General features: G+C 44.3%; 1 protein-coding gene and 1 pseudogene across 1 annotated transcript; both read right to left on the bottom strand.

Moving 5' to 3' along the window:
• Positions 1-59: 59 nt before the first annotated feature.
• On the bottom strand, positions 60-27,044 carry LRRC51 (leucine rich repeat containing 51). Its single transcript, XM_037135742.2, has 6 exons — positions 26,967-27,044; positions 10,899-10,960; positions 10,135-10,272; positions 2,487-2,692; positions 842-990; positions 60-573 (listed from the first exon to the last, which is right to left on the bottom strand). The coding sequence occupies exons 3-6, from the start codon at positions 10,214-10,216 to the stop codon at positions 432-434; spliced, it is 579 nt and encodes a 192-aa protein (XP_036991637.1). The 5' UTR covers positions 10,217-10,272; positions 10,899-10,960; positions 26,967-27,044; the 3' UTR covers positions 60-431.
• Positions 16,968-24,691, bottom strand: LOC119042113 (S100P-binding protein-like; annotated as a pseudogene).
• Positions 27,045-27,212: the final 168 nt, after the last annotated feature.

Below are 27,212 nucleotides of genomic sequence, written 5' to 3'. Positions count from 1 at the left end.
TGAAATGTCAAGCAGAATCCCAACATATGAAACATGAGAGAGCAACTGCTCAGGTCTGATTGAAATGGGGGGGGGGGTTCAGCAATCACTGCCTATCTTCCTGGCCTCCTAACACAGACGCCTCTGAGGCAGCTCTGTGAAGCGGTTCTTAATCCCAGGATATCTGAGCAGAGGAGTAAAAAAGGCCCAGAGTTGAGGTAAATTTCCCAGGACTATGCGGTGAGCCCAGGTCTTTTGTCTCTCAGGCCAACAGGCCGTTCCCTCCACTGCCCACCTTTCAGTGGAGCGAGACCAGAGCTGCTGGCAGTGGCCTGAGTTGGGCATTTTCATGTGGTTCAAGGGACTTCTGATCTGCTGAACAGCTCAAATTCTTTATTGTCAAACCAAACTGGCCATCCTCAACCTTCAGGATGGCTGCCGTCCTGCCATCCTCAGAGCACGGTATGCTTGATCCGGATCTTCTTGCGCTTGATATTCAGGCGTTTCCACACTTCAGCATTGGTGCGGTCTGCTTTGGTGACCCCGCTGAAGTCGAACGTGGTGATACGGGGCAGGGTGCACAGCACATACTGCCTGTGGGGAAGACTCGGGCTGGGGGCCAGCCCCCCCACCAGCACCCCACTCCCCTACCACCAGCTGCTGCTGTCTCCCCTGACTGCGGGAATGGAGGGACTTGAGTACAGTTTGGGGGGATGGGGGTGATGAGTTTATCCTGACAGCAGGAAATAATTAAAAGTCTGTACTCCCTTCCCTGACCCAAGCGTGGCAGAAGGTGGTATTGGGTTTTTTCCTCTCCCCGCCTTTCCCTTAGGTAAGCCCAGCTCCAGGGCGGGGCACCTACCTGTACCCCTTCTCTTCCTCCAGGGGGTTTCCGTGGAGTGTCAGGCTCCGGAGCCGAGGGAGGATGGCCAGCTTATTCACCTCTCCTAGGCGCTGGATGCTATTGCCATGGAGGTAGAGGACACTCAGGTTGAAGAAAGTTGTCAGGACCTATTGGGGAAGGGAACCGGAGCCAGGCTGGACAGGGCTCTGGAGCTATGCTCAGGCCTGACTGGAGGGCAGAGAAGAGTTTGGGGAACAACGGGCCCTCCACTCCCACCCGCCACCACCCCTCATCCCCAGCTACACTGGATGGCTCCAGCCTACTTGCATTTACCTTTGAAGGGGTACAGGGGCATGTCACTGGCACAGAGGTCTTTGGTCTGGGGGCAGGAAGGTAATGGGCTGAGGTCCTAGCACTGCCTCTGACTTGCCAGGTGACTGGGCTCTCCTGCCTTTCCCTGAGCCTTAGCTGCCCTTTCACTGAAGACCTTTGGTGACCCAAGGTTCTGTCACAACGAGGGACAGGGATACAGAGCATCATGCTAGGTGTATAAGAGAGGCTTTTAAAATAGAGGTGAGCCCGGCTGGTGTGGCTCAGTGGACTGAGCACGAGCCTGTGAACTGAAAGGTCGCTGGTTAGGTCCCTAGTTAAGGCACATGGCTGGGTTGTGGGCCAGGTCCCCATTTGGGAGCATGTGAGAGGCAACCGTTTAATACATCTATGATATAGCTCTTGCATGCCGATGTTTCTCTCTTCCTTCCCCTTTCTCTAAAAATAATAAAATTTTAAATAGAAGTGAAATTTAGATCACAACACCCGGGGAACAGTTTCCTAGTCTTGCTCCAGCTGCTCTTCCCCTAACAGATCCTGGTCAAAATGGAAGCAGTTTTCTTTCTTTCTTGTTTCTTCTTTTTTTTTTTTAAGATTTTATTTATTTTTAGAGAGACAGGAAGGGAGAGAACCATCGCTGCAAGGGAGAAACAATCAATTGCCTCTCTCACACACCCCAACCAGGGACTGCACGTGCAACCCAGGCCTGTGCCCTGACCAAGAATGAAACCAGTAACCTTTTGCTTCGCGGGATGATGCCCAACCCACTGAGGCACAGGGCAGGTTTATTTCTTTTTTTTCCAAACCTAATCAGTTTATTTCCTTTTAAAAAATATATAGTCTTGATTATATTTTTTTCCACTACCATTTAGTCCCCTTATACTTCTCTACCCCCTTATTTATTTCTTAAAACTTGTCTGAGTGCATGAAAAATAAGGGCTGTACTTCCACTACCTACCTCTTTTACAGAAGAACTTAGTACAAGATACAGTAGGTATTCTAGAATGAGCTACGGTTTTACTCCAGCCTTCTCTGTGGCAGTTGGTTTTCATACATTCTCATTTAATTCTCATAAAACCTTTATGACGTTGGTATATTATCCCCACTTTTCAGACAGAAGCTGAGGCTTTGGAGAGGTTAGGAAAGTTGTCCAAAATTGTAAGGGGCAAACCTAGGGTTTGAACCTACATCTGAGCTGGTAGCTATGTGCTTCACGCACAGGTCCGTGCTCCCTCACAGCTTCCTCAATGAAACGTGGGAGGCGGAGAGGCTGGGGGCTGGACAGCGTAGATTCTGACCCACCCTGACTAGATTCCCAGGGCTGGCAGCTCACAGGGTCAATGGAAGTCAGATCATTGAAAGACAGGTCAATCCAAGCCAGGTTCCCTGGGTACTCCAGCAGCTGCGAAATCACTTGGTTGAAGTCTTTCAGCTCGTTGAGGACATTGTTGTTAAGCCACAGGGCCTGGGTCAGTGACTTCCCCGACTTTGAGTGCCTTAGTGGTCGTAGCCCTGTCCTTGGCTCCTCGCTTATCAGATCTGTGGGAACAAAGTGATACCTGGGTGTATCACCTTTGCCTTTCTGGCTCCAGGAGATGGGAAGGGACAGAGCTGAGAGGATAAGCAGCCCCAGCCAGCTAGAGGGTCTGGTTGGGCCATAGCCCAATGCTTGAGTCTAGTGCAGCTCTACCCATTGTCAGCTCAAGACTCCCATCTCAGGCCCCAGAAGTCAGTAAGCTTGGACTAAGGGCCAAACACTTCCTATCCCATACTTGGTTTGGGTCACATGCTCCTCTTGTGTCTATTGTATCATCGGATCCTCTGTGTACCACCCCTGTATATGTGTGTTAGGGAGAAGGGAACAAAACCATTCCTATTTCATAGATGAGGAAACTAGAAACTTTGAGTTGTTGGGCTTAAGCCAAGATGATGATACCACAAAATCCAGAATTATCCACTGGTAGAGCCTGTGGAATTCACTTGAGTGTAATACACTGATGTGCTCTCTCCCATTGATGTTGAACAACTATGGGCCAGATGCTACATAACAGTGTGAACAAAATGAGAGACTGTGCCTGGCTCTATACGAGTATAATAGGGCAGGGACGAAATAGATGTGTGTCTTTGAGGAGCTCATTTGGGCAAGATGGAAACAAACTGGCAACGTAATGTGATAAATGCTTTTTAACTTGCAGAAGCTCAGAAGAGGGGCGCTTAGCCCTGGCTGGTGTGGCTCAGTGGACTGAGTGCTGGCCTGCGAACCAAGGGGTTGCCAGTTCAATTCGCAGTCAGGCACACACCTGGGTTGCATTCGGGTCCCCAGGTAGGGGTGCACGAAAGGCAATCACACATTGATGTTTCCCTTTCTCCCTTCCCCTCTCTCTAAAAATAAATAAAATCTTTTTTTAAAAAATAGAGAGAGAGGTGCCTAACCCAGTCTGGAGCTCACAGAAGTTTCCCAGGGAAGGTGAAGCCTAATTGGGTCTCAGTGATTAGAAGGGTGGGAAGGGTGAGAGGAGCGAGAGCAAAGGCCTGAAGGTATGGGACAGCATGGGCGTGTGTGTGTGTGTGTGTGTGTGGCACAAGGGGGCAGGGAGGAGAAGTCAAGGGACCTTGAATGCTGGGCCGAGCGTCTTGCTGTGTCAGAGGTGATGGGAAGCCACTGGAGATTCGGAGATTTTAGAGCAAAGGAGATATTCTAATCTTTTTTTTAATGAAGATTTTATTTATCTTTAGAGGGGAAGTGAAGGAGAGAAGGAGAGAAACATCAATGTATGGTTGCCTTTCGTGCATCCCCTGCTGGAAACTGGCCTGCAGGGAACCTGCCTGCAACCCCAGTATGTGCCCTGACTGGGAATCGAACCGCAATTGTCTGGTTCGCATGCTTGTGCTCAATCCACTGAGCTACACCAGCCAGGGCTCTAATCTTTTTTAAAAGATCACTCTGAAGCTTTAGTATGGGGTCTGCATTTTAGGGAGTGGGTGGGACTGGAAGACCAATTTGGCTCTTTCAATCATCCAAGCAAAAGATGAAGGACAGTCAGCATGTCTTGATGGTTGACTGGGTGTAAGGGTAGAATAATATTCCAGAATATTTCCCAGTTTCTTGTTTGGCCCACTGGGCAGATGCCATGTCTATGATCTGAAATGGAATTAAGAAAAGGAGAAACATGGCTGGGTAGGTGATGAGTTTGATTTGGCCTTGGCATGTCTGCGGTTCCTATAGTACAAAAATGTGGAGAAGCCAAGTAGGCAGTTGGGTATGAAGATCTGGGACAGTTGAGAATATTAGCGCAGAGAGTGAACGTGTTAGAGAAACAGATGAGAGTCCTCAGGGACAGTAAAAGGAGGTAGGAGGCACAGGGAGGAAGGGGTGTCCATTAAAGAAGTTACTGAATAATCAGGGAAGGGCAGGGAGAATCAGGAAAGGATAGTTTTAAAGATGCTCAGGGAATCCATAGTTTAGAGGAGTCAGTTTTAGAGAGATGAGGGCTGTTTTAGTGAAATGGGGTCTGGGGATAGAAGCTAGATTGAAGTGAGTTCAAGAGTGAATGGAAGGTAAGAAAATATAAGTAGGTAGTGTAAACAACACCCTCAGAAAGTTCAGGTGAGAACAGGGAATAGAATGATGTTAGAACCCATCTGTATGGACAACCTGCTCCCTCCCTGTTTTGTTGCTGCTGCTATTAACAAATGAGGTCCAGAGAGAGGATGGGCCTTGCCCAAGCTCACAGCAGCAGGGCTAGACTTGGACACCAGCTCAGGCTGAGATGACTATTTTTCCTACTGCCCCTGTGCCTTTGGTCACTTGTCTAAAGCTGCCTTTGGGGAGGAAATATTTAGTACTTGTTGTATCTGGCCAGTTTATCTTCACCCTCCCTTAGCTCCTAGTGGACACACTTCCTCTTTTACCTCCAGCCAGTGTTAACTTCCTCTCCTCCTCAGCTGCATGTCAGGCATTATCCACCAGATGGCTCTCTTAGAGTGAGCAGAACCCCAGTTGGAGCATGAGGTTGGGAGAAGGTGATATAATGTTACTGGAGCACCCCAGCTAATGAAGAAACTCCTAATCCTACCTCCCAACCTCTTACCTCCTGACTGCAAACTTTGACATGAAATGACAAAGATACATAAAAGCTAAGGTCAAAATAAGCCCACATATGGACTAGCATCCAGTGTGACGAGGCAGCGGCTTGGGGAATGCCACCAAGTTCAGAGAGAGCCACTGGTGGGATGGCATTGTCTAAAACTCAAGGTTGCTGTTACCAAGGTGAGAGCAAGGGGTCCAGGCTGCTACAGGTTGCTGCTCCCTTCGGACCCCTGCCAGGGCACTGAAGATCTGTCGAAGCTGCACTGTTCAGATTAGGCAAAGGCAGGTCTGGAAACTGGACCATGACTACCAACACTTAGAGAACTGGAGGTTGTCTAGCTCCAGGAAGACTTGGGGAAGACCTGATTCTGTCTCCATATCTCTGAAGGGCTCCGGTGCAACTTTTTCCGTGTGTCATTCCCCACCCCATAATGGAAGGGATGAGTAGGTGTGTGTAGTAAGGACCTACCTTAACACTAGGTTTGCGAGCAGAAGCTAGAGGACTATGGGTTGGAGGGAGTACCGACTGGATGCCTTCTAAAGTCATTGCCATTTCGGGTTCTATCATTTATCTATTAATTAGCAAGTAGTGTATCAAGTACCCCCAAACTCTGTCCTCCAACCCCAATGTTAAACAAGTGTTCCGTAAGCTCTGGGGAACCTGAGGGGACTGGCGTTTTGGGGCCTAGATGTGCCTTTCTCCCCTCCCAGCACTCAACAAGGAGCACTGTGCCTGGCATGCACACACACACAGATATATATGCTTAAAGAAAAATAGGTGCTTCAAAACAATATTGTTGACTGACAGGGCATCTGTACTGATTGTTTTGTGCTGTGGAGTCATTCTTGATTACAGTAGCTTGAGTCTCATTCTGAGGACTCCATAGAGGGTGAACTACAGCTCCCTGGTCAGAGTTGGGAATTCCCAGGGTAGGTAGGAGCCACACTTCCCTTCCTCCTTTGCCACTTAAGCTATATTGTCTGTAGCCACTAATGCAGCTAAAACCCTTGTGAAACATGACTTCCTTAATCAGAAGTGATACCACGCACAATAAAGATCATGGTAGGTGGGTGTGTGCTCACTGAAGAACACGTTTGAGTTACTATTGTGACTGCTGGTGACACACACAGTACACTAAACCCGAGTAATATCCAGTAACCTGGATAACTGTTCACCTGTTTCGTGAACTTAATAAAGGTGGCCAACAACTGCCTAAAAGAAACCAAAGCCAATTAATGGACTAGGAAGATATGTTGATGCCAGCCTGTGTTCTCTGAGTGCGGATATACTGAAGCATTTGTGAGACCAGATAACAAAAGCCAGGAACAGCAGACCTTGCTTAGGAATAAACATATTTCCTTAAGAATATGATACTGTCTTCCAGTCAAGATGGTGGTGTAGGCAGACATGGCTCACCTCTTCACACAAACATCAAAATTACAACTAAAATATAGAATAACCATTTCTTAGAACCATCATGAATCAAGCTGATGGAAGTCTGACTACAGAATTAAAGAAACCAGACGTAACGGGCGCAAACACAAAATGGGCTGGTCCCACACCCACGAGTGGTGCATAGAATTTGAGAGGGATATCTCCAGAGCAAGGAGTCCCAGCCCCACACCAAACCCTTCAGCCCAGGGTTCTAGTGCCACAAAGATAAGTCCTCACAACTTCTGGCTGCAAAAACTAGCAGGGATTGAGTCAGTGGAAGAAACTGCTGGTCCTCCTAAAGAATCTACACACAGACTCACTGCCTCCGAGCTCCAGTACCGGGTTAGCAGCTTGGAAGGCACCAGTGGCATACAGGGGGAAACTAAAGTGTCTGGCATCAAGGTGAGCAGAGGCCATTGTCCCTTTTCTAAAGCCCCTGGTGACATATCTCAGACTCCATCAACCTGGGTAATACTATTTGACCTGCCTGGGGGATCCCCAGAGACCCCACCCCACCTAAATTATGGTCCCACCCAAGCTGCTTTTCCACATGAATGGCTGGTCTTGGCTCATACTACACAACTCCCTAAATTCTCACAAAACAGCTGGCCTCAGTGAGCCCCAGGCCTGGCCCTAGCAGCAGCCAGATTAGACTGACAGCTTGGCTTTCCCTGGGAATCTCCAAGCCCTGCACAGGTAGCAGCCATCTCAGATTGCTTTATAGCTCAGGCAGGTTGGCTCCAGGCAAAATGCAGGTAGGAGCTGACCTTCACCTGTACCACCCTAAAAACCCCAGGGCCAGTGCACCAAGTGGATAGCTACAGACCATGTCCCTGCCTGTGCACACCTGATCCTCCGTGGAGGGTGGAGGGTGGTGGTAAGTGGTTACAGCCAATCCTTGCAGCTGACTGGCCTGGGTACGTCCCTCTCATTGATCTGCCAACAGCAACCAAGTCTCAACTACAAGAGGGAGGTGTACTCAGCCCACACAAAGGGCACACCTTGAGTACCTAGCTTGGTTGGTAAGGGAACCTGTGCTACTGGACCATACAGGACACCTACTATGTTAGGGCATACTGCCAAGATGCAGAGTCAAAGCAGCTCTACCTAAAACACAGAAACAAATACAGGGAGGCTGCCAAAATGAGACAAAGAAACATGGCCCAAATGAAAGAACAGATCAAAACTCCAGAAAAAAGAACCAAAGAAAATGTAGATAAGCAATCTGTTAGATGCAGAGTTCAAAACACTGGTTATAAGGATTATCAAGGAACTTAGTGAGGACCTCAGCAGCATAAAAAAGATCCAGTCTGAAACAAAGAATACACTAATTTAAATAAAGAACAACTTACAGGGAAACAACAGTAGAGTGGATGAAACCAAGAATCCAATCAATGATTTGGAACATAAGAAAACAACAACCAATCAGAACAAGAAGAAGAAAAAATCCAAAAAAATTAGGGTAGTATAATCAGCTTCTGGGACAACTTCAAGAGGTCCAACATTTGTATCACAGGGATGCCAGAAGGAGAAGAGAAAGAACAAGAAATTAGAACTCTATTTGAAAAAATATTGAAAGAAAATTTCCCTAGTTTGGTGAAGGAAATAGATGGGCAAGTCTAGAAAGCACAGAGTCCCAAACACAATGGATACAAAGAGTAGTCCTCACAAGACACATCATAATTAAAATGCCAGAGGTTAAAGATAATGAGAGAATCTTAAAAGCAGTAAGAGAAAAGAAGTTAGTTACTTACAGGGGGATTCCCATAAGATTGTCAGCTGATTTCTCAAAAGAAACTTTGCAGGCTAGAAGGAATTGGCAAAAAATGTTCAACAGTATGTAAGGCAGGGACCTACAGCCAAGATTACTCTACCCAGCTATGATTGAGAATCAAAGGGCAGACAAAGAGCTTCCCAGACAAGAAAAAAACAAAAGGAGTTCATCATCACCAAGCCATTATTATTTAAAATATTAAAGGGACTTATTTAAGAAAAAGGAGATTGAAACTATGAATTATAAAATGGCAATAAATACATATCAACAATTGAATCTAAAAAACAAAGTAAAAAAGAACAGAGATGGAAACGTGCATACAGAGAGTGTTTTGATGGTTGCCAGATGGGTGGGGAGTGTGGGGGAATGGGTAAAGAGGTGAGGGGATTAAAACACACAAATAGGTAGTTGCAGAATAGCCATGGGGGTGTAAAGTACAGTATAGGAAATGGAGTAGCCAAAGAATGTACACACGACCCATGGACATGAACAAATGTGTAGGGATTGCCTGAGGGATGAGGGGTGCTGGCTGGAGGGGATAAAGAGGGAAAATCAGGACAACTGTAGTAGCATAATCAGTGAAATACAATTTAAAAAGTAATACTAGATTGCACCCTGGCTGGTATGGCTCAGTAAATTGAGTGCCAGCCTGCAAACTGAAAGGTCTCCGGTTTGATTCTCAGTTAGGTCACATGCCTGGGTTGTAGGTTAGGTCATGCAAGACAACTGATTGATGTTTCTTTTCTTTCTCCATCCCTTCTACTCTTTCTGGAAATAAATAAAATAAAATCTTTAAAAACAATGATATTGCTGAGAGTCCTGGTGTGCCCTCTCCTGTGAGGTGGTAGTCTCCCATTTACAATGACACTGGATGATAAAATGGGAATTAGCATGGGTGACGATGGGATCATCTTGGATATGACTGGAATGAATATAAAATGTCAACAAATATTTAAACTGGAAAGATGCCAGTTTTGTTAATAACAGGACCCTCCGTGTTTTACCATCCATCAGAACAGGCCTGCGTCCCCGGACTGAGGAGACAGGACTCTGCGTGTAGACTAAGCTGCTGCAGGCTGTTTTCCTTCCGTTAGTTTTTTCCTGTCTCCACGTAAAAACAATAAAACGATTGGCTGACAGACTGACTTCCCAGCTTTCTTTCTTTCACCTGACTTTTTTTGCTGTAGCTTGTCTTTTGAAGATGATCAATTACCCTGAAAGTCCCCTGGTTCCTTTCAGGTTTTCTGATAATATTTTTTAAATTCTCACCCGAGGATATGTTTATTGATTTTTAGAGAGGGAGGACGCAGGGCCGGAGAGAAACAGTCAATGTGAGAGAGAACCATCGATCAGTTGTCTCCCACAAACGTCCCGACCAGAGATCAAACCTGCAACCTAGGTATGTGCTTTGACCAAGAATTGAACTCACAGGCTTTTGGTGTGTGGGACGACACCACAACCAGCTGAGTGACCCAGCCAGGGTTCTGCAAGCTTTTTAAAAGGCCATACACCACCATTCCCACCTTCCTTTCCTCTAATCTTCCCAGGAAATACAACAAAAAAAATCTGCCAGCATATGGTAAGAATCTCTTCAGGCTTTTAAGTAGGAGACTGATTTCTCCCTGGGGACCACACCCAGCCTGCCACCATGGTGAGTGGAGTGCTGTTTTCTGTGGGCTGACCTTGAAGCACATGGATGCTTCGGAAGGAGTAGTCAAGAGGAGGCTCTTGCACTGAAGTGTTCATGTAGTCCTGTCTGCTCATAGCTCAGGCCATCATTTGTCAGGTGTAAGCATGGGCCCTGGGAGTCCGGGTTCAGCCTGGAAGGACAGAGAAGGACTGGTGTTCCAGGTACAAAAAGCATAGGCCCTCAGGTTTTCCCACTGCCCCCACCCTTGCTCCCTACCCTCCACTACTCCCAACTTGCCTGGCTAATTGCCTTGCCATTTCTATTTTAAGATACTAATTGTGATCTTTGCATTTGTAGGGCACTTCCTACTTCTCTGAGTACCTTCACATCCCTTAGAGCTCATTGATAGTTATAACGCCCATTTCTACTTCCCAGATAAGAAACTGACACCCCAGGGTGAACATACTTGCCCAGAGTTAAGCCAGTGTGTGTGTCAGTTGTGGACTGCAATCATAGTCTCCTGAATTTTATTCTGAGGCCCTTTCTGCTACTCCACAGTCACATGGAGACTGTCTTGGTATCTACCCTCTGGTGACATCAACTGGGCTATTCTATTGCTGAACAGACCCCTGAGAGCATGCACTGGATCTTGTCTGACAGCCTTTTGCGACCTGACCCTGCTGAGGATTTGCTATTTTCTCTGTTCAGCTTGTCTGTTAGTCCCACTACCTTTTCATCCAAAGACCCTACTTTCAGCCACATCCTGGATGCAGTCATATGTATGTAAACAGACACATCTACCTCCCTCTCACTCACCTGTTATTGATGCCCAAAACTCCACCATCAGGGATTCATTCCTTTGGTTCAGGAATTGTTCCCTGTTAAAATGGAAATACCCCTCGAGAGGGGTGAACCCAATATTATCAGCGGTTTACAGTGTTTACAATGTTGTATGAATTGTCTTACTGGATCCTTTCCAATTTGTTGGCTTAAGTAAAGCTGAGAACAGTTTCAAGAGGTTGGGCAGAGCCAGGGGACCACTGCTCACCTGGGCAGAAGAGCTGAAAACAGACTTTTATGGAGGGTTTTATACATGACACAAACAAGACAAATGGATTGACAAGGACAAGGATATGTCAACTTCCCCTCTCTCACTTTGTCCACCTCCATCACCTCCTTTGCATTTACTATTTCACCTGCTTCCCAAAGGGATTTGAGGTAGTTTACAGTAACACACTCTAACAGGTTGATTTGTAGGAAATAACTGTCCATCAGAAATATAACTAATGTCACAAATGTAAGCCACATATATAATTTTTTTGCATATGTAATTTTACATTTTCTAGTTGCCATAAAAAGAAAGGTGAAAAGCAACAGGGAAAGTTAAATTTAATCACATTTTATTTAACCCAATATATGTAAAATATCACCCAAGATATTATCAGTGTTAAAAATTGAAGTATTTTATACTTGTAGTACATCCCAGTTTGGACAAACTATCTGTCCAGTGTTCAGTAGCCACATGTGACTAAAGGCTACCATACTGAACAGTGCAGATAGAGGAAATGTAAACACGGAAGAGAAAAATTAGAAGCCAAATTAAAGGAAGAAAGAGATGTACTGAAGAATTAGGAAACTAGGCCTATATGTGGTTCTGAAATTCCCGGCAGCCAAAGCCAAAAGGAAAACATTGGGATGTGTGGCTCTCATCATTTGATTCAAAGAAACAAAGAGTTCGTATGCAGAAAAACTCACAAATGTTCTTAAAATGGAATTTCTCTTAGAAACTATGGAGTTGATAGTTTGCAATTCAGTTTAAGCTTAATAGCAGTTCCAGTAAATGTGTGTGTGTGTGTGATTTAACATATGCAAGGACAGAGTTTTTAACAAGTGAACAGCAGTGAATCTCACCCCTTTTCATCTCATGGCACACAAAAACTAATCACTAAAATTCTGTGCCACACCAAAAAAATATTTTTTCCCAATCCAACAAAAATATAGGTGTAAGTTTGATTCATTTACACCAGATGGCTACTGTTGTGTTGGCTGTTGTCGTTTTTTGTGTGTGTCACTGATAAGAACTTTTCTTGTTAATGACATTAAACACAATGGCTACAAGGGGGAAAGAAAAAACATGATAAAGAGGAGACACAAACCTTGTTTCATAATTGATCCTGACAACAACTCAAGTAGAGCAGGGCTTGCATTAGATGCAAAATGACAGGTTATTTTGGGCTCTTTACTTATAAGTAAACCATATAAACAGCCCATTTTTATTCTGCTTTATCAGCATCCCTGTGGTAAGAATGTCATCATGGATGAAGAAAGCTGGGAAGGCAGTTAAATGCACATAACATAAAATACATCAAGAATTCCACATGAAATACCAGACTTAGAGGCCAATACCAAATACGAGAGATGCCTTTTAAAAAACAGATTAAAACTCCAGATTTTACCCACTGCAATCTTTAATTTAAGGTGAACATAATAAAATAAGGTGAACGTAATTTAAGATGAACATAAAACCTGATAATAAGGTTTTATTTGGGGGGGGGAGCTTTTTTTCTCCTCAAAGAATATCATGTTAACCCAGTTCTCTCCTCCGCCAGTCCAACAGATTTAATTAAGCTGTTAAAGCTTGGAAAGAACAGAATTATTTGAGCAAAAAGGAAATGTGATTGCCACATATTATAGTTAACCTGTCACTCATTTGATTTGGCCAAGGCAATGCTCCCATTACACATTCAGACTTAAACCCTTTTGTGCCAAGAAAGCAGGAACACAAGTCTTAATTTTTTGCCTAAGCAAAACACTGCCCCTTCACTCCTTGGGTTATCCATGGGGAACTAGACATCTGCAATGCTAGTTATTCCAGCTACAACTAATTTTAGCTATGCTGTGGTTCCGAAGGTGAGACAGGATAGTTAAGTAGTTAGGAAAATTTTTTGGCAAGTGGAACAGGGAAACTGAGACAGACAGCTGAACACAGTGGCTGAGCAATTTACAGCCAGGTGCACACTGTCACCAGGGCAGAAGGTCCCAAGTGTCTGGCAGGGGGCAACACTGGGAAAGCAAGGATCTCACCTGGCCTTTCCTCCCTGGAGATAACATCAAGGCCTCAGTTGTGTTTCAGCACCAGGCCCAGAAAAGCAGCAGAACCAGGTGGGTGATGCCAGAACCAACTGCAATGAGGAAAGACCTCCTGCCCTGTCACTGACCAATCAGTGGAGACCATGACTCTGAAAGGGCACACCTGATAACTAATGAATATTCTACCGAAACCATCCCCTGAGACTTTCCCTAAGGTTCCCACCTGCAAGAGAGAGATAAAGCCTCACGACAAAGAACCCCGCTCAGCTTAAAGGCATGCTGTCCCTCTGTGGAGCAGCCCACACAATTCTCTTCTTCCTCCTCCACTTCTTTCTTCACAGGCACATGTCTCCTAAACTCTAAAGCAATGGGCAGCTGGGAGCTTATCCCAAGTTAATTCCTTGAACCTGTCCCCAAAGTCCCCTTTTCTCTGACTTCCCAGGGAGCTAAGACAGCCCAGCCGAGGTTCTACTGTTGCTTCCTCAACGCTAAGCTCTTCCTTGTTTTACTGTCCCCAGCTTTAATAAACGTACCCTCATAGTCACCTGGACTTGTGTTGTGAAATATTTCCTACATGAAGTCAAGAACTCACGCACTATGGCTGGCCCTTGGCAGACCCACTCAGGGCCAGGCCCCTGTCCAGTGACAGTAGACATTTGCTTGTCTCACTCTGTCAAGCTAATTTAGGGAAACCTGGAGAACTGACTAGTGTACTAAGTGGCAATGGAAAAAGTAGATTGAATCCTTTGAACAAAACTTTTTTTTTTTTTGCATATTAGTCTCAGAATTAAACCAAATGTCCAAGGAACAGAGACTCCTTAACTCGATAAAAATAGTACATACTTTGGGGCATTCATCTAAATGCATTGGTGACTTGAATGGCCAGGTTTTTCCTGTCAGTTTCTAATGCAGGGAAAGGATGTTTAAAACAGGTTATTCACAGACAAAGATGGGGCTGATGAAACAACAAAACCAGACAGAGGCAGCTAGCCCAGTATCACAGGTTGTGCTTCAGCAACTATGTACAACCTTTTCAGGAGGTGAATGACAACAGCATGAATGCTGGACTGCAAAATCTCCCAAAGGATGTCTACAGGGGTCTGTAAAGAAAGGATAGCAAACTCCTCAGACATCCATTAAGATGGTTCCACAAAGTCTGTCAACTTAGGTTAGAACACCACACCCTAAGAACAGGTAATGCTTTTGTGCACAGGCTTAACCACAACTATACTGGACCCACTTTAGCAGAATTGTGAAACTTACTGGGGAAAGACTGTGGGCTGTTTCTATGGAGATAGGCATCCTTTCCTCCTTCTAATCCTGTCCCCTCGGCCACTAGCTTTTCAGTATGGGTCTCCTCTGGAAATCACTTTTTAAAAAATATTTTATTTCTTTTTTTATTTTTAGAGAGAGGGGAAGGGAAGGAGAAAGAGAGGGAGAGAAACATCAATGTGTGGTTGCCTCTCACATAGGGACTGAGCCCGCAACCCAGGCATGTGCCCTGACTGGGAATCAAACTGTGACCCTTTGATTCACAGCCCACACTCAATCCACTGAGCTACACCAGCCAGGGCCGGAAATCACTTTTAAGATCTCTAATTCAACCCTTTACAGAAATATGCAACATCTCACCAAACATCATGTGAATTTCAGAAGTTTGACATAAGGAGTAGATGATAACATCCAGGGTCTAAAGCACCTTTTATTGAGTGATAATGGAGACAAAAGAGTGCCTCTCCAAAGTTTCTCCCCGAGGATGGAGGCCCACTAACACATGACCTCATACTTAAAGTTGAAGACTTCCGGCCAAGATGGAAGTATAGGTAGAAACACTGTGCCTCCTTGCACAACCAAAATGAAGGGCAACAAAGATTTAGAAACAAAAACACAACCAGAACAGACAGAAAACTGAACTGTATAGAAGTCCGACAACCATTCCACCAGACTAGTAAGAGGGGTGGCAGGCAGACTGGTAAGAGGGGTGGCGGGCAGAGGGAGGGATCGAAGCAGGAAAGGCAGTGGTTGGAGGGTCCAGGAGTGCAGGTGGTGCAGGACTGACCATGGTCACACATTTGCACGCAGGTAAACTAGGCAAAAACAGGCAGCGAGACAGACCACACAACCCAGGGCTCCAGCACCAGGAAATAAAGCCTTAAAGCACCAATTGAAAAGGTGTAGGGAGAGACTCCTAGCCTCAAAGGAGAGTTTGTTGGAGAGACTGACAGGGTGCTAGAATGCACACAAGCCTACCCATCTGGGAACCAGCACCAGAAGGGCCCAATTTGCTTGTGGGAAGTGGCAGAGGGGACTGAAATCTGAGAGAGAGCAGAGCAAGCACCATTGTTCCCTCTCTGACCCTGCCCCCACGTTTAGCGTCACAACCCAGCCACTGGGTTGCCCCACCCTGGTGAACACCTAAGGTTCTGCCCCTCATACGTAACAGGCACAAAAAAATTATGGCTCAAGTAGAAGACAAAAACGAAGCCCCAGAGCCAATACTTTTAAGAGACCAAGAGATAGCCAACTTATCAGATGCACAGTTCAAAACACTGGTGATCAGAATGCTCACAGAACTGGTTGAATTTGGTCACGAATTAGATTAAAAAATGAAGGCTACACTAAGTGAAACGAAGGAAAATGCAGAGGAAACCAATAGTGATGGAAACAAAACTGGAACTCAAATCAATGGAGTAGACCAGAAGGAAGAAAGAAACAACCAAACAGAAAAGAATGAAGAAACAAGAACTCAAAAAAATGAGGAGAGGCTTAGGAACCTCTAGGACATCTTTAAACATTCCAACATCTGAATTACAGGGGTACCAGAAGGGGAAGAGGAAGAGCAACAAGTGGAAAACTTATCTGAACAAATAATAAAGGAGAACTTCCCCAATCTGGCCAAGGAAATAGACTTCCAGGAAGTCCAGGAAGCTCAGAGAGTCCCAAAGAAGGTGCACCCAAAGAGGACCCACCTTCAGACACATGCCTGGGTTGCACACACCAAGGCACATCATAATTACATTAGCCAAGATTAAAATGAAGGAGAGAATTCTAGAAGCAGCAAGAGATAAGGGGACAGTCACCTACAAGGGAGTGCCCATCAGACTGTCAGATGATTTCTCAAAAGAGACCTTAAAGGTAAGAAGGGGCTGGAAAGAAGTATTCCAAGTCATGAAAGGCAAGGGCCTACATCCAAGATTGCTCTATCCAGCAAAGCTTTCATTTAGAATGGAAGGGCAGATAAAGTACTTCTCAGATAAGGTCAAGTTCAAGGAGTTCATCATCACCAAGCCCTTATTATATGAAATGTTAAGGGACTTATCTAAGAAAAAGAAGATAAAAAAAGATGAACAGTGAAAAAACAGCAAACTCACAGTTATTAACAACCACACCTAAGCGGACAGCTAAAACAGGAGAGGAGCCATAGAAATTGAGATCACGTGGAGGGTTAGCAACAGGGGAGTGGGAAGAGGAAGGAGGGGGGAGAAGGTACAGAGAATAAGTAGCATGGATGGTGGGGAGAAAATAGGGGGAGGGCAAGAGTAGTGTGGGAAATGTAGAAGCTAAAGAACTTATGACACATGGACATTAACTAAAGGGGGGATAAGTGGGCGGGAGGGAGTGTGCAGGGTGGAGGGGAATGAAGGGGGAAAATGGGACAACTGTAATGGCATAATCAATAAAAGATATTATTTTAAAAAGTCGGGGCTCAGCACATGAAACTGAAGACCCACTGACATGTTAACAGCACTGGCTTTCTGGCTGGTCCTGGAGTCCAGGCCGTAGGTGAGCAGCCATTCAGTACAGAGAGTAGGGAGCCTTCTTAAGAGGCATATCCACTTCTAACAGGAATATGCTGGGCGAACTCTAGAGAGAGAGCACAGTGGTCACTGGGGAAAAAGGAAAATCCTTGAAGAAAGGCAGAGAAGACAGTTACAAGACCACAGATCAACATGGGTTAGTTAGCAGTCTTCTGTCAAAGTTAAGATGAATAAGATTCATGAACACTATTGTGCAAAGTAAATTGGATGAAGAATGAAGTAAAAGCCAAAACATAAAGGCAGATAGGAGGTATAAAGAGAAGGGGTTTTTGTTTTTTAATGGAATCTTTTTTAAAGATATTTATTTTTTTTAGAGATAGGAGAAGGGAAGGAGAAAAAGACAAAGAGAAACGTCAATGTGTGAGATAACATCAAATGGTTGCCTCTCATATGCCCCCTACTGGAGACCTGGCCCATAACCCAGACACCTGCCGTGACCAGGAATCAAACCAGCGACCTTTCGGTTCATGGGCTGGCATTGAATCCACTGAGGCATCCAAGCCAGAGCAGATTTATACTTTTAATTTGTCATTTCAACAGAATTTTTGTCCTGCCCCATCCTACTTCAAATATCTTGGATTACCAACTTCAAAATTTTGACAGTTATTTAGAAATTCAAATAAAAAAGAAGGGTTATTAAAAGTGACTTGTATCCACTTATAAGTCATGAGTAATAATTAACACTGGCTTACAGCCTGATAAAGAATCTCTTCCTTAGATTAAAAGATAATTTCATTAGGCACTAGTAGACTTCATTTCTGTATAAAGGTAGGTGTTTTGCTTGAATCTGGGTGTTGGGGCTTAATGTTGACTTTCAAGAGGTGGCTACTTTCAATTTAAAGAAAAAAGTAAAAACTATCAACTTAACACTCCTTAAACACACACACACACACACACACACACACACACACACACACACACACAAAGGGCTTTATACAAACATTCAAGTCAGCAATGAGCATTTCCAAAAAGTGACAAGTTCTTTAAATACAAATGCTGTGAAAAATAAAATTCAAAATCTGCAAAGTACAAAACAGCAGATGAGATAATGCTCTGGACAGGACCCTGGACAGGGACATTCATTGTTGATGAAATGAGACAAAGGGCTGTCCTGGATATCTTTGACTCTGGAACCATTGGAGGCTTCATTTATTCCTGTCAACCCACTGAGTCACTACCTTTCCATTGGTTTCTGTTGGAACCAGACATAATTTTTAATTTTTTTATTCATTTATTTTTAGAGAGAGGGGAAGGGAAGGAAAAAGAGAGGGAGGGATATATCAATGTGTGGTTGGCTCTCAAGCGCCCCCTTACTGGGGATCTGGCCTGCAACCCAGGCATGTGCCCTGACTGGGAATTGAAGTGGTGACACTCTGGTCCACAGGCCCGCACTCAATCCACTGAGCTATACCAGCCAGGACCCAGGCATTGTTCTGAATAGTAAGGTACGAAGGGTGCAAATGGTTATGCATATGATGAACTTGATCCATCACGGAACACTGTTCCACCAAGGCACCTTGGTTAGAGTCCACTGAGTCTTTTATATGAGTAAAGACACTCCTGACATAAATATGCTTCTTTTATTCTAGACGTAATTGTGGAAATGTTGAAATATTAGTCCTTGTTTTGGCTTGCAGAACAGGAATGACTTTGCCTGTTATCTCAGGCACTTTCAGCTTCCCAGAATCCTTGTCAAGAATATCTTTGATGAACTTCCAGCCAAGATGGAGGCACAGGTAGATGCACTTTGCCTCCCTGTACAACCAATAGAAGGACAATGACAAGTTTAAAAACAAAAAATAACGAGAACTGCTAGAAAATTAAACTGTGTGGAAGCCAACAACCAAGGAGTTAAAGAAGAAACATTCATTCAGACTGGTAGGAGGGGCGGAGATGGGAAGCCAGGGTGGAGAGGACATGCAGCAAGGCAGCGGCTGGAGGACTGGGCAGTCCAGTCCTCCAGCAACAGGAGAAAAGGAGACAGCTACAAAGGAGTTCCCATAAGACTATCAGCTGATTTCTCAAAAGAAATCTTGCAGGCAAGAAGGGGCTGGAAAGAAGTATTCAAAGTCATGAAAGGCAAGGACTTATGTCCAAGACTAACCTATCCAGCAAAGCTACCATTTAGAATGGAAGGACAGATAAAGTGCTTCTCAGACAAGGTCAAGTTAAAGGAGTTCATCATCACCAAGCCCTTATTATATGAAATGTTAAAGGGACTTATCTATGAAAAAGGAGATGATCAAAAATATGAACAGTAAAATGACTACAAATTCACACTATCAACAACTGAACGTAAAACAAAACAAAAACAAACTAAGTAAACAGCTACAATAAGAACAGAATCACAGAAATGGAGATCACATGGAGGGTTATCAATGGGGAGGGGGTGGGGAGAATGGGGGAAAAGATACAGGAATAAGAAGCATAAATGGCATAAAATAGACAGGGGCAAGTTGAGAATAGTATAGGAAATGGAGAAGCCAAAGAACTTATAGGTACAATCCATGGATATGAACTAAGGGGCAGGAATGCAGGTGGGAGGGGGTGTGCAGGGCTGAGGGGAATAAAGGGGAGATAAAAATAGGTCAACTGTAACAGTATAATCAATAAAATATATTTTTAGAAAAGAATATCTTTGAAGAACTTGAAGCAACTAGAAGCCTCATTTCACCACTTGATTTATGCGACCCATTTCTCCAAGACGACCCAACATGAACAGCCTCTGAAGGGTTCAAGATCTGTGTAGGTTTCTTACTATCAGGCATACTTTGATCAGGGACAGTTATTTGAAAGTAATTATTTGTTTTTTTTAAGATTTTACTTATTTTCAGAGAGAGGGGAGGAGAGGGAAAGAAACATCAAGGTGAGAGACATCGATTGGTTGCCTCATATGCACCCTGGCCAGGGACTGAACCCACAACCCAGGAATGCGCTCTGAGGATGGAATCAGTAACCGTTCACTTTGCCGAACGCTGAACCGAGCCACGCTGGTCAGGAAGAAGATTGTTATTTGAAGGAGAAGGGAGCAGGGGCCCATCCCAGGCAGAGTGATTGGGAATGATCTCTTCAGAATTAGTGCAACATTTGCTCTTATTTGGGTTAAGACCATCTTTTCTCATCTCTTTTCCAAGGGAGGAGGGTTTTTAAAATATCTTTGGATGTATCCGTCTTGTCCTTCGAAGCATCACAAACTGTTAGATTAAATGGTGCAATAACTTTTAATTCCACAAAATTCTTTTCTAGTGCAAGGTGTCTGCTTAATGGTTTCGTAGGAGTTGGTCCATGACCAACTGATGTACTTCGTGAAGGCAATTTGAAGAGGCCAGTAGTCTCAGCTACTGGTCCATAGCTACCCAACTAATTTGTGAGTGCCCAACTACAACAGGAACTCATCTTCATTTGATAGATCTTTCCTCATCCATCATCTTTCAAGAACTCCTGCATCTGTTCCTATGAAACTGAAATGACCGTCTTTTCCTTCACTCAGGTTCAGCCAGAAGTCTTCCAATACATACTCATCCAAGGAACCCCTAGAGGGCACTTGTGAGCACATTACATTTTGTAGAGCAGCTTTGCTGGTGTGATCTCTGCCTTTGCCAGAAGACCAAATGGAAAAAGGTTTTGGCTCCTGCTAGCTGTTCATTTCAGAAGACTTGTCAAAATGATTGACTCCCACCTTCCAGATTGTTTTGAATCAAATCCCAGGCATCACATGATTTCATCTCCAGAAGCAGGGCTGAAGCCTGGGAGAAAGACTTCGGCTGTTGTCATTTTTTAATTTGACAAACTAAGGGAAAAGAACTCAGCGCCTGACTAGTCAGGTGCTGCATGTTTTAAAAGTTCTTGTGGCACACTGGGTGAAAATCGCTGGTTTAGAGGAGTGAAAAGTGAATGGCTCCCTTTCAGAAAAAAAGCATTCTCAACTGAGCTTTGGGGAAGTGTGGGCTTGAGTCACTTAACAGCTGAACTCGTATTAAGTGTGGGACTGACCAGGTGGGCATGGATTGTTGATTAGGGAGATCTGAATCTTTTAGATAGCAAATACACAGACAGATAACAAGGAACACATCGTTCTTATGTAGAAATAGAGGAGCCTGACTTGTGTTCTCACCTAGACAGAAGCTCATTCCCCTTGAGAATCTACGACAGGTCGGATGCCTTTGAACAAGGCTGGACACTTTTCTCAAAGTAAGACCTGGGTTGGGTCCCTAGAGTTCTACACTGCTGGACATGAATTTTAGCTTAAAATATTTAACAGCAGATGAAAAAAATTTTAATCTTCATCCAAGGACATTTTTCCATTGATTTTTAAACTTTTAATGTTTTTTAATTTTTTTAAAGAATTTATTTACTTATTTTTAGAGAGAGAAGAAGGGAGGGAATATGAGAGGGAGAGAAATATCGATGTATGCTTTCCTCTCATGTACGCCCTACTGGAGGCCTGGCCCACAACCCAGTCATGTGCCCTGACTGGGAATCAAACCTACGACCGTTTGGTTTGCAGGCCAGCACTCAATCCACTGAGCCACATTAGCCAGGGCTTTTTTTTTTCAAAGAGAGAGAGAAACATTGGTTGTCCCCTGTACATACCCGGACCAGGGACCAAATCCCACAACCTCGGTGTGAGCCCTGAATGGGAATCAAACCTGCAAACTTTTGGTTACAGGACAATGCTGTAACCAACTGAGCCACACAGCCAGGGCTTAATGGCAGATTTTTAATGTTAGTCTCCTTGTCCATCAGAAAACTTCAGTGCAGTTCTTAAGAACTTCTAACTTTGTGTAGCATTGGCTCCAGATGCATCTGAGGGGATAAATTAGTATTAAAAATGGAGCCCCAAGTATTTGGATAATTTGCCACTTCAAAAGGGTTATTAATCTCCTCCATTTAAACAGCAGCCCAGGCTGTTAGTATTGTGTCTTATTCATCATCTGTCCCAGAACCTGGCTTACAACAAGCGCTCAGGAAATGTTTGCAAGATGAATGAATGAGAAACTGCCAAGCACATTTCTGTTTTGGGAGTATTGATGCTAAGCTGCTCTATCTAACAATTGGCTTTAAGGTTCAACTGTTTCAGTCAACACCTCATTCACAGTAAGATATTCAATTCAATACTGCAAACATTTGTTGAGTGCTTGCTGCCCTGTGCCTGACCAGAAGGGATGAAGCCAAGGTACAAATAATAGAACCCTGTCTGTCATGAGCATGTGAAAGACTTGCTGGGCTTCTACTGATTGTGGCAAAGCAGCCTGCATCCAGTTCAGAACAGTTGCCTACTTAGTGAATACTCTCCTGTTTTCAGTGCTCAGTTCTTGTTTACCTTTTACGATGAAGATTTTCTTTCCAATTAAAATTGATCAGCCCTGGCTGATGTGGCTCAGTGAACTGAGTATCAGCCTGCAAACCAAAAGGTTGCTGGTTCGATTCCGGTCAGGACACATGCCTGGGTTGTGGGCCAGGTCCCCAGATGGGGGTGTGCAGAAGGCAACCAGTAGATGTTTCTCTCACATATTGATGTTTCTCTTCCTCCCTTCCCTCTTTTTAAAAGTAAATAAATAGAATCTAAAAAAATTCATCACTGCATCTGGTGGTAGATTGATTCCCTCGATGATCTCTATTCATTGTCTCCGCCGTTTCTACCCCTTTTGGTCTACTCTTTTAGTCCCATCTACTCTGATGCTGGGCTCAGCCATGTGACTTGCTTAGGTCAATGGGATGTTGGTAACCATGAAGCTTAAAGAGAGGGCTTGCTTGCTTGCCCTCTTGCTCTTTGCCAGTGCCAAGAGAACATGACTGGCCTGATGGGGATATGAGAAACGTGCAGGTGAGAAAGGTGAGAAGTATGTGAAAGAGAGCCAGTGATCCACCAGAGGCCATCCTAGACCAGCCTATAGCCAGCCTACCCCAAGTAAAGATGAGGAGAGTCACCTAACTAATGCAGACGTGACTGCAGACACATGAATAAGCCAGCGGCTGACTCAGAGACATGAAAGCAATAAAAATTGCTTATTGCTTTAAGCCACAATGTTTTGGGATGGTTTGTTTTACAGCAATAGCTAAGTGATAGCGGTTCCACTGTACTCTGAACAAAATTTTAATCATAGCCTGTTTCCTCAACCGTAAAACAGACATACCCTATCTTGAGAGCTATTGTATGTCTTGCAGCAGGTGCTCAATAAATTGAGGCAGTTGTACTCCTCACACTCATCTTTATAACCTACTTCTTAGGGTACTTACACCCTTCTTGTAAGCTTGAGGGCAGGGGTAGTAGTCAGACTTTTTTCTCTCTTCCCTCCACTACCCTGCATTGAGTCTGGCAAAGAAGGGGTATTCACTAAACGCTTGATGGACCAATGAGTAACTGGAAAAAAGAAGAAATGAAAAGGAATGGTGTCATCAAGGTGTCACACAGTGAGCCTGACTGCTGGGGGAACTGACAAAGCCTTTAGGCTGGCTGCCTTGCTCACTCCAGGGGCTGTTTTTGGATTTAGTCTTTCCCATCTGCGATTCTGCCTCATAACCAGGAGCTAGTCAGATCTCAGCAGCTTCCTCATCTGTCCAGGCTGACTGACTTGCCCAATGACAGGCTTAGGGGCATACCTGACTTGTTTGGGATTTTCCCCCAAATTAGAAGTATCTTTTACTCTTTTCCTTTTTTTAATTTTAGAAAGTTAACCTGAATGGGGACAACTGTAATTGAACAACAATAAAAATAAATAAAAAGTCAACACGATTACTGAACACAAACAACAAACAGAAAAAAGTACATCAAATAGAAACTAAAAGCCTGAATCTCCACCTCGGTCTCCAGGAACAATCATGGTTAATAGTTTGAGAATACAATCTCACAGAATACATATATAATAAAATTAGGTGTATTTTAAAGTAAAAATAAACACATACTGTCTATTCCTTTGTAACCTATTTTTTCTTTCCAAATTGTCGTACTCTTACTGTTTTAATAGCTGCAGAGAATTCCATAAAATTTGTGTGTACCCTATTACTTTATTTACTTAATTTAACTAACTAATCCCAAGTTGAGGGATATGTTTTCAGGTTTTGGAAATTACTAACAATTGCAATTTGATTTGTTTATTAGCTTATTATTTGTCAATAGCTTATTCCTGCCTTCTCTCAGGTAAGTAGCAACATGACGGCACAGACAGTTTTGAGTAATAATCAGACAAGGACATCTGAAAGGAGATTCAATGGCCTGGCCTAGAGAGGTTTCTGTTTATAGGGTACAGATGGAAGAAAAATCAAAGACTGTCATGAAAAGCCTACCAAATTATCTGTGTTCTGGGAAGTCGTATTTCCAAGTGTCAAAGGGAGGCCCAAGATTGAACCTACCTCCTGCCCACCTCTTTACTCCCATCTCCTACCCTCACCTCCAAATTTTCAGTCCAGCTAAATGCAAGTACTCAAAGTTGCCTCACTGCCTCAAGTCCTCTGCACAGCCAGCTCTTCCTGTTTGTAATTCAGTTATTTCCTCCTTTGCCTCGCTAATTCTTACTTCACAACTCAGCTTGGGTTTCATCTTTTCTGAAGAGCCTACTCAGATCCCAAATCGTGGGTGTGGAGCTTCTCTTCTGGGCTTCCTAAAAACACCCTTTTCTTATTGCCACAGTAGTGCTCGTAACACTAGAGTGATCTGCTTACTATCTGTGTGTCCATAAACTTCACCAGGACAGGAACCATGGTTTTCTCATAATTGTATCCCTATAGTGGTGGCAAGTAGTAGGTGCTTAACAAATAACATTAAAAATTGCTACAGTGAATAATACTATAAAGGAGAGGGACATGAGGTTACTATCAATGAGTGCTCTGACCTGGTCTGAGGAGTCAGGGAAGACATTTTAATCTTTTTTTTTTTTTACATTTTAATTTTTTAAAAGATTTTATTTATTTATTCGTAGACAGAGTTCGGGAAGGGAGGGAGAAAGAGAGGGAGAGAAACATCAACGTGTGAGAGAAACATTAGTAGGTTGCCTCTCGAAAACCCTCATCTGGGGACCTGGCCTGTAACCCAGGCATGTGACCTGACAGAGAATCAAACTAGCAAATTTTTGGTTCACAGGCCGGCTCTCAACCACTGAGCCACACCAGCCAGGGCTAAATTTTAATCATTATTATTATTTTATTTTAAGGGAAGAATTTTTAGAGAAGAGACTGAGGATAAGAGACTGAGGATAAGACACTAAATAAGTACAAATTAACTGCAGTGATGGGTGGAGGGGAGGAGATGAACACTTCAAGCAGAAATAATAGGCTGTATGGTAAGAGGTTCCTTGGAAAATTTGAAGACCTTAAAAAGGCCATATAACTGGAGGGGATACAAGGTGGGCACGAGGCAGACTGAGATGTTAGATGATGCTAAGACCAATAGCAAACCACAAGGTAACTTTTTAAATGGGGGTGGGTTGGGGAAGGTGAACAACATCAAATTTCCATTTTTTGAAGGATTACTCTGGTTGCAGTGCACAAAATGGCAAGGAGGGAAGGCAGGAAGGATGCGATGGTAGTTAGGACTATAGAAGTAAAGCTATAAGGACTTTATGATGGATGGGAAACATTTGGGTTTTTGGCTTCTATAATGGTGGATAGAGGTGAGAATGCTGAAAAAAATCCAAGTTTGCGGTACACAGAGATTATGAGTTCAGATGCAGACATGTTGAGTTTGGGTTGTTTTTGACATATCCCGAAGGAGTTGTTGAAATGGCAATTGACTATACAGACCTGGAGCTTCGAGCTGAGAGCTGGGTGGGGGATATACACTGTCTACATCTGCACACAGGTGGTAAATAAAGTTGTGGATGTGGATGAGAATACTCAAGACAAGAATAGAGAGTGAGGTGGGAAGTGGGCCTAGGACAAAGATATTACATCGACCAGTCCGCACCAGAGCTAGATTGAAAGCCAGAAACCAGCTAATCATGGCAGCATCAGACATGGGTGCTGTATAGCCAGACTTTCCTTCCTGCTGATTTCTGTTGCCTTCAGTCTCTCGAGTTCCCTTTCCTATTTAAACTTCCAAGGAAGTATTTGAAACTCATTCAGGCTAAAGTGTAAATAATCCAAGGTAGGTCATACAGGTTTCTTTTCCCTGGGACAATTCCTACTCCTTTGGACAAGTTCTTAGAGAGTCTATAGGCTCATGTTGGAGACTTGGCTGGATGTTGACACACTGGGGTCTAGTCCAAGCTGTCACTGACTTGGTGTGTGGCCTTGGGCAAGTCACTGGGCCCATCTGGCTTTCAGTTTTCCAATCTGTGAAATGGGGATAAATATCCTTGATTCATAAAGCTCAAAAGACACACTGGATATGAAAGAGCTGGGTAAGTTACTAAATGTAATAGGTCTGTCGATGAAGACTGTAAAAGGAACAAAGCTCTAACATCTATGAGAAGCAGACCATGGAGGAGGTGTAGGGAGAAGTGGCAATTTGGGGACAGGACCTCTAGTAAGTGTGTGGAAAGGTCCTGCTGAGACTCGGAGAAGGAGGCTCTACCCTGAGATCTTCCTGCTTGGAAGGACAGGGGTTAGTACAAACCCCATAAAGTATTTACGTGTGCGGTATTAGGTAGGGCCTGGGATTTACTCTCAGATCTTGAAGACGCAGGGTGTCAGTTCATCAAGAAAACCAACCCTATGTCAGGGTGTTTCAGATCTCCCAGGGTGTCAGGGAGTTGAGGCATTTGTAGTACGGAGCCCCGTATTTCTGATGGGGTTTTTAAGCAGCCCGTCATCTGTAAATGAATCTCAGCGCCCTTCCCTCCCCCTCCCGCCCGTCTATCCCATACAGGTGTTGTAGCATGATCACTGTAAAGGAGGGTAAAGGTTTTTTTTTTTTTTTTTTTTGGGGGGGAGTCTTAGGCCTCCAAGAAAGGCAGTCTCGGAGGAAGTCTTAGGCCTTCCTCTCTCCACATAACTCTTGTTCCCTAGAATGAGTTTCCCATTTTCCCGCCCGACTCACCCGCAGTTGCTGCCCCTCCAGCCTCCGCGTCCCACTCACTACCTCAAGGTTACCCAGCACAACTCCATGGTAACTGCCTACGCCACTAACACCCTGGCCAAACACGTAAACACTGCTGCAATCCCTATCGGGAGCTGTAGTTTGTCAGGGGCGGGGCTCCAAGGCCGCGGACATTCTGGGACTTGTAGTCTTTGCCCTCGAGTCGCGCCGGGGGCCGGAAGTAGCGACACCCCCTCTTCTCACCCC

The sequence above is a fragment of the Artibeus jamaicensis genome, unplaced genomic scaffold, assembly GCF_021234435.1.
Source record: "Artibeus jamaicensis isolate MK-2021 breed Jamaican fruit bat unplaced genomic scaffold, CSHL_Jam_final contig_64, whole genome shotgun sequence".
Classification (NCBI taxonomy): Eukaryota; Metazoa; Chordata; class Mammalia; order Chiroptera; family Phyllostomidae; genus Artibeus; species Artibeus jamaicensis.
This window is presented reverse-complemented; position numbering and strand designations above follow the sequence as displayed.

What these genes read in the sequence shown, in the direction of transcription:
- LRRC51 (XM_037135742.2), bottom strand. Translation starts at nt 10,216, where the DNA reads ATGAGCAGACAGGACTACATGAACACTTCAGTGCAAGAGCCTCCTCTT. An exon ending in ATCTGACTTCCATTGACCCT is followed by an intron (nt 991 to 2,486) that starts GTGAGCTGCCAG and finishes CTTCCCCAATAG; the next exon opens with GTCCTGACAACTTTCTTCAA. An exon ending in GAGGAAGAGAAGGGGTACAG is followed by an intron (nt 574 to 841) that starts GTAGGTGCCCCG and finishes TCTTCCCCACAG; the next exon opens with GCAGTATGTGCTGTGCACCC.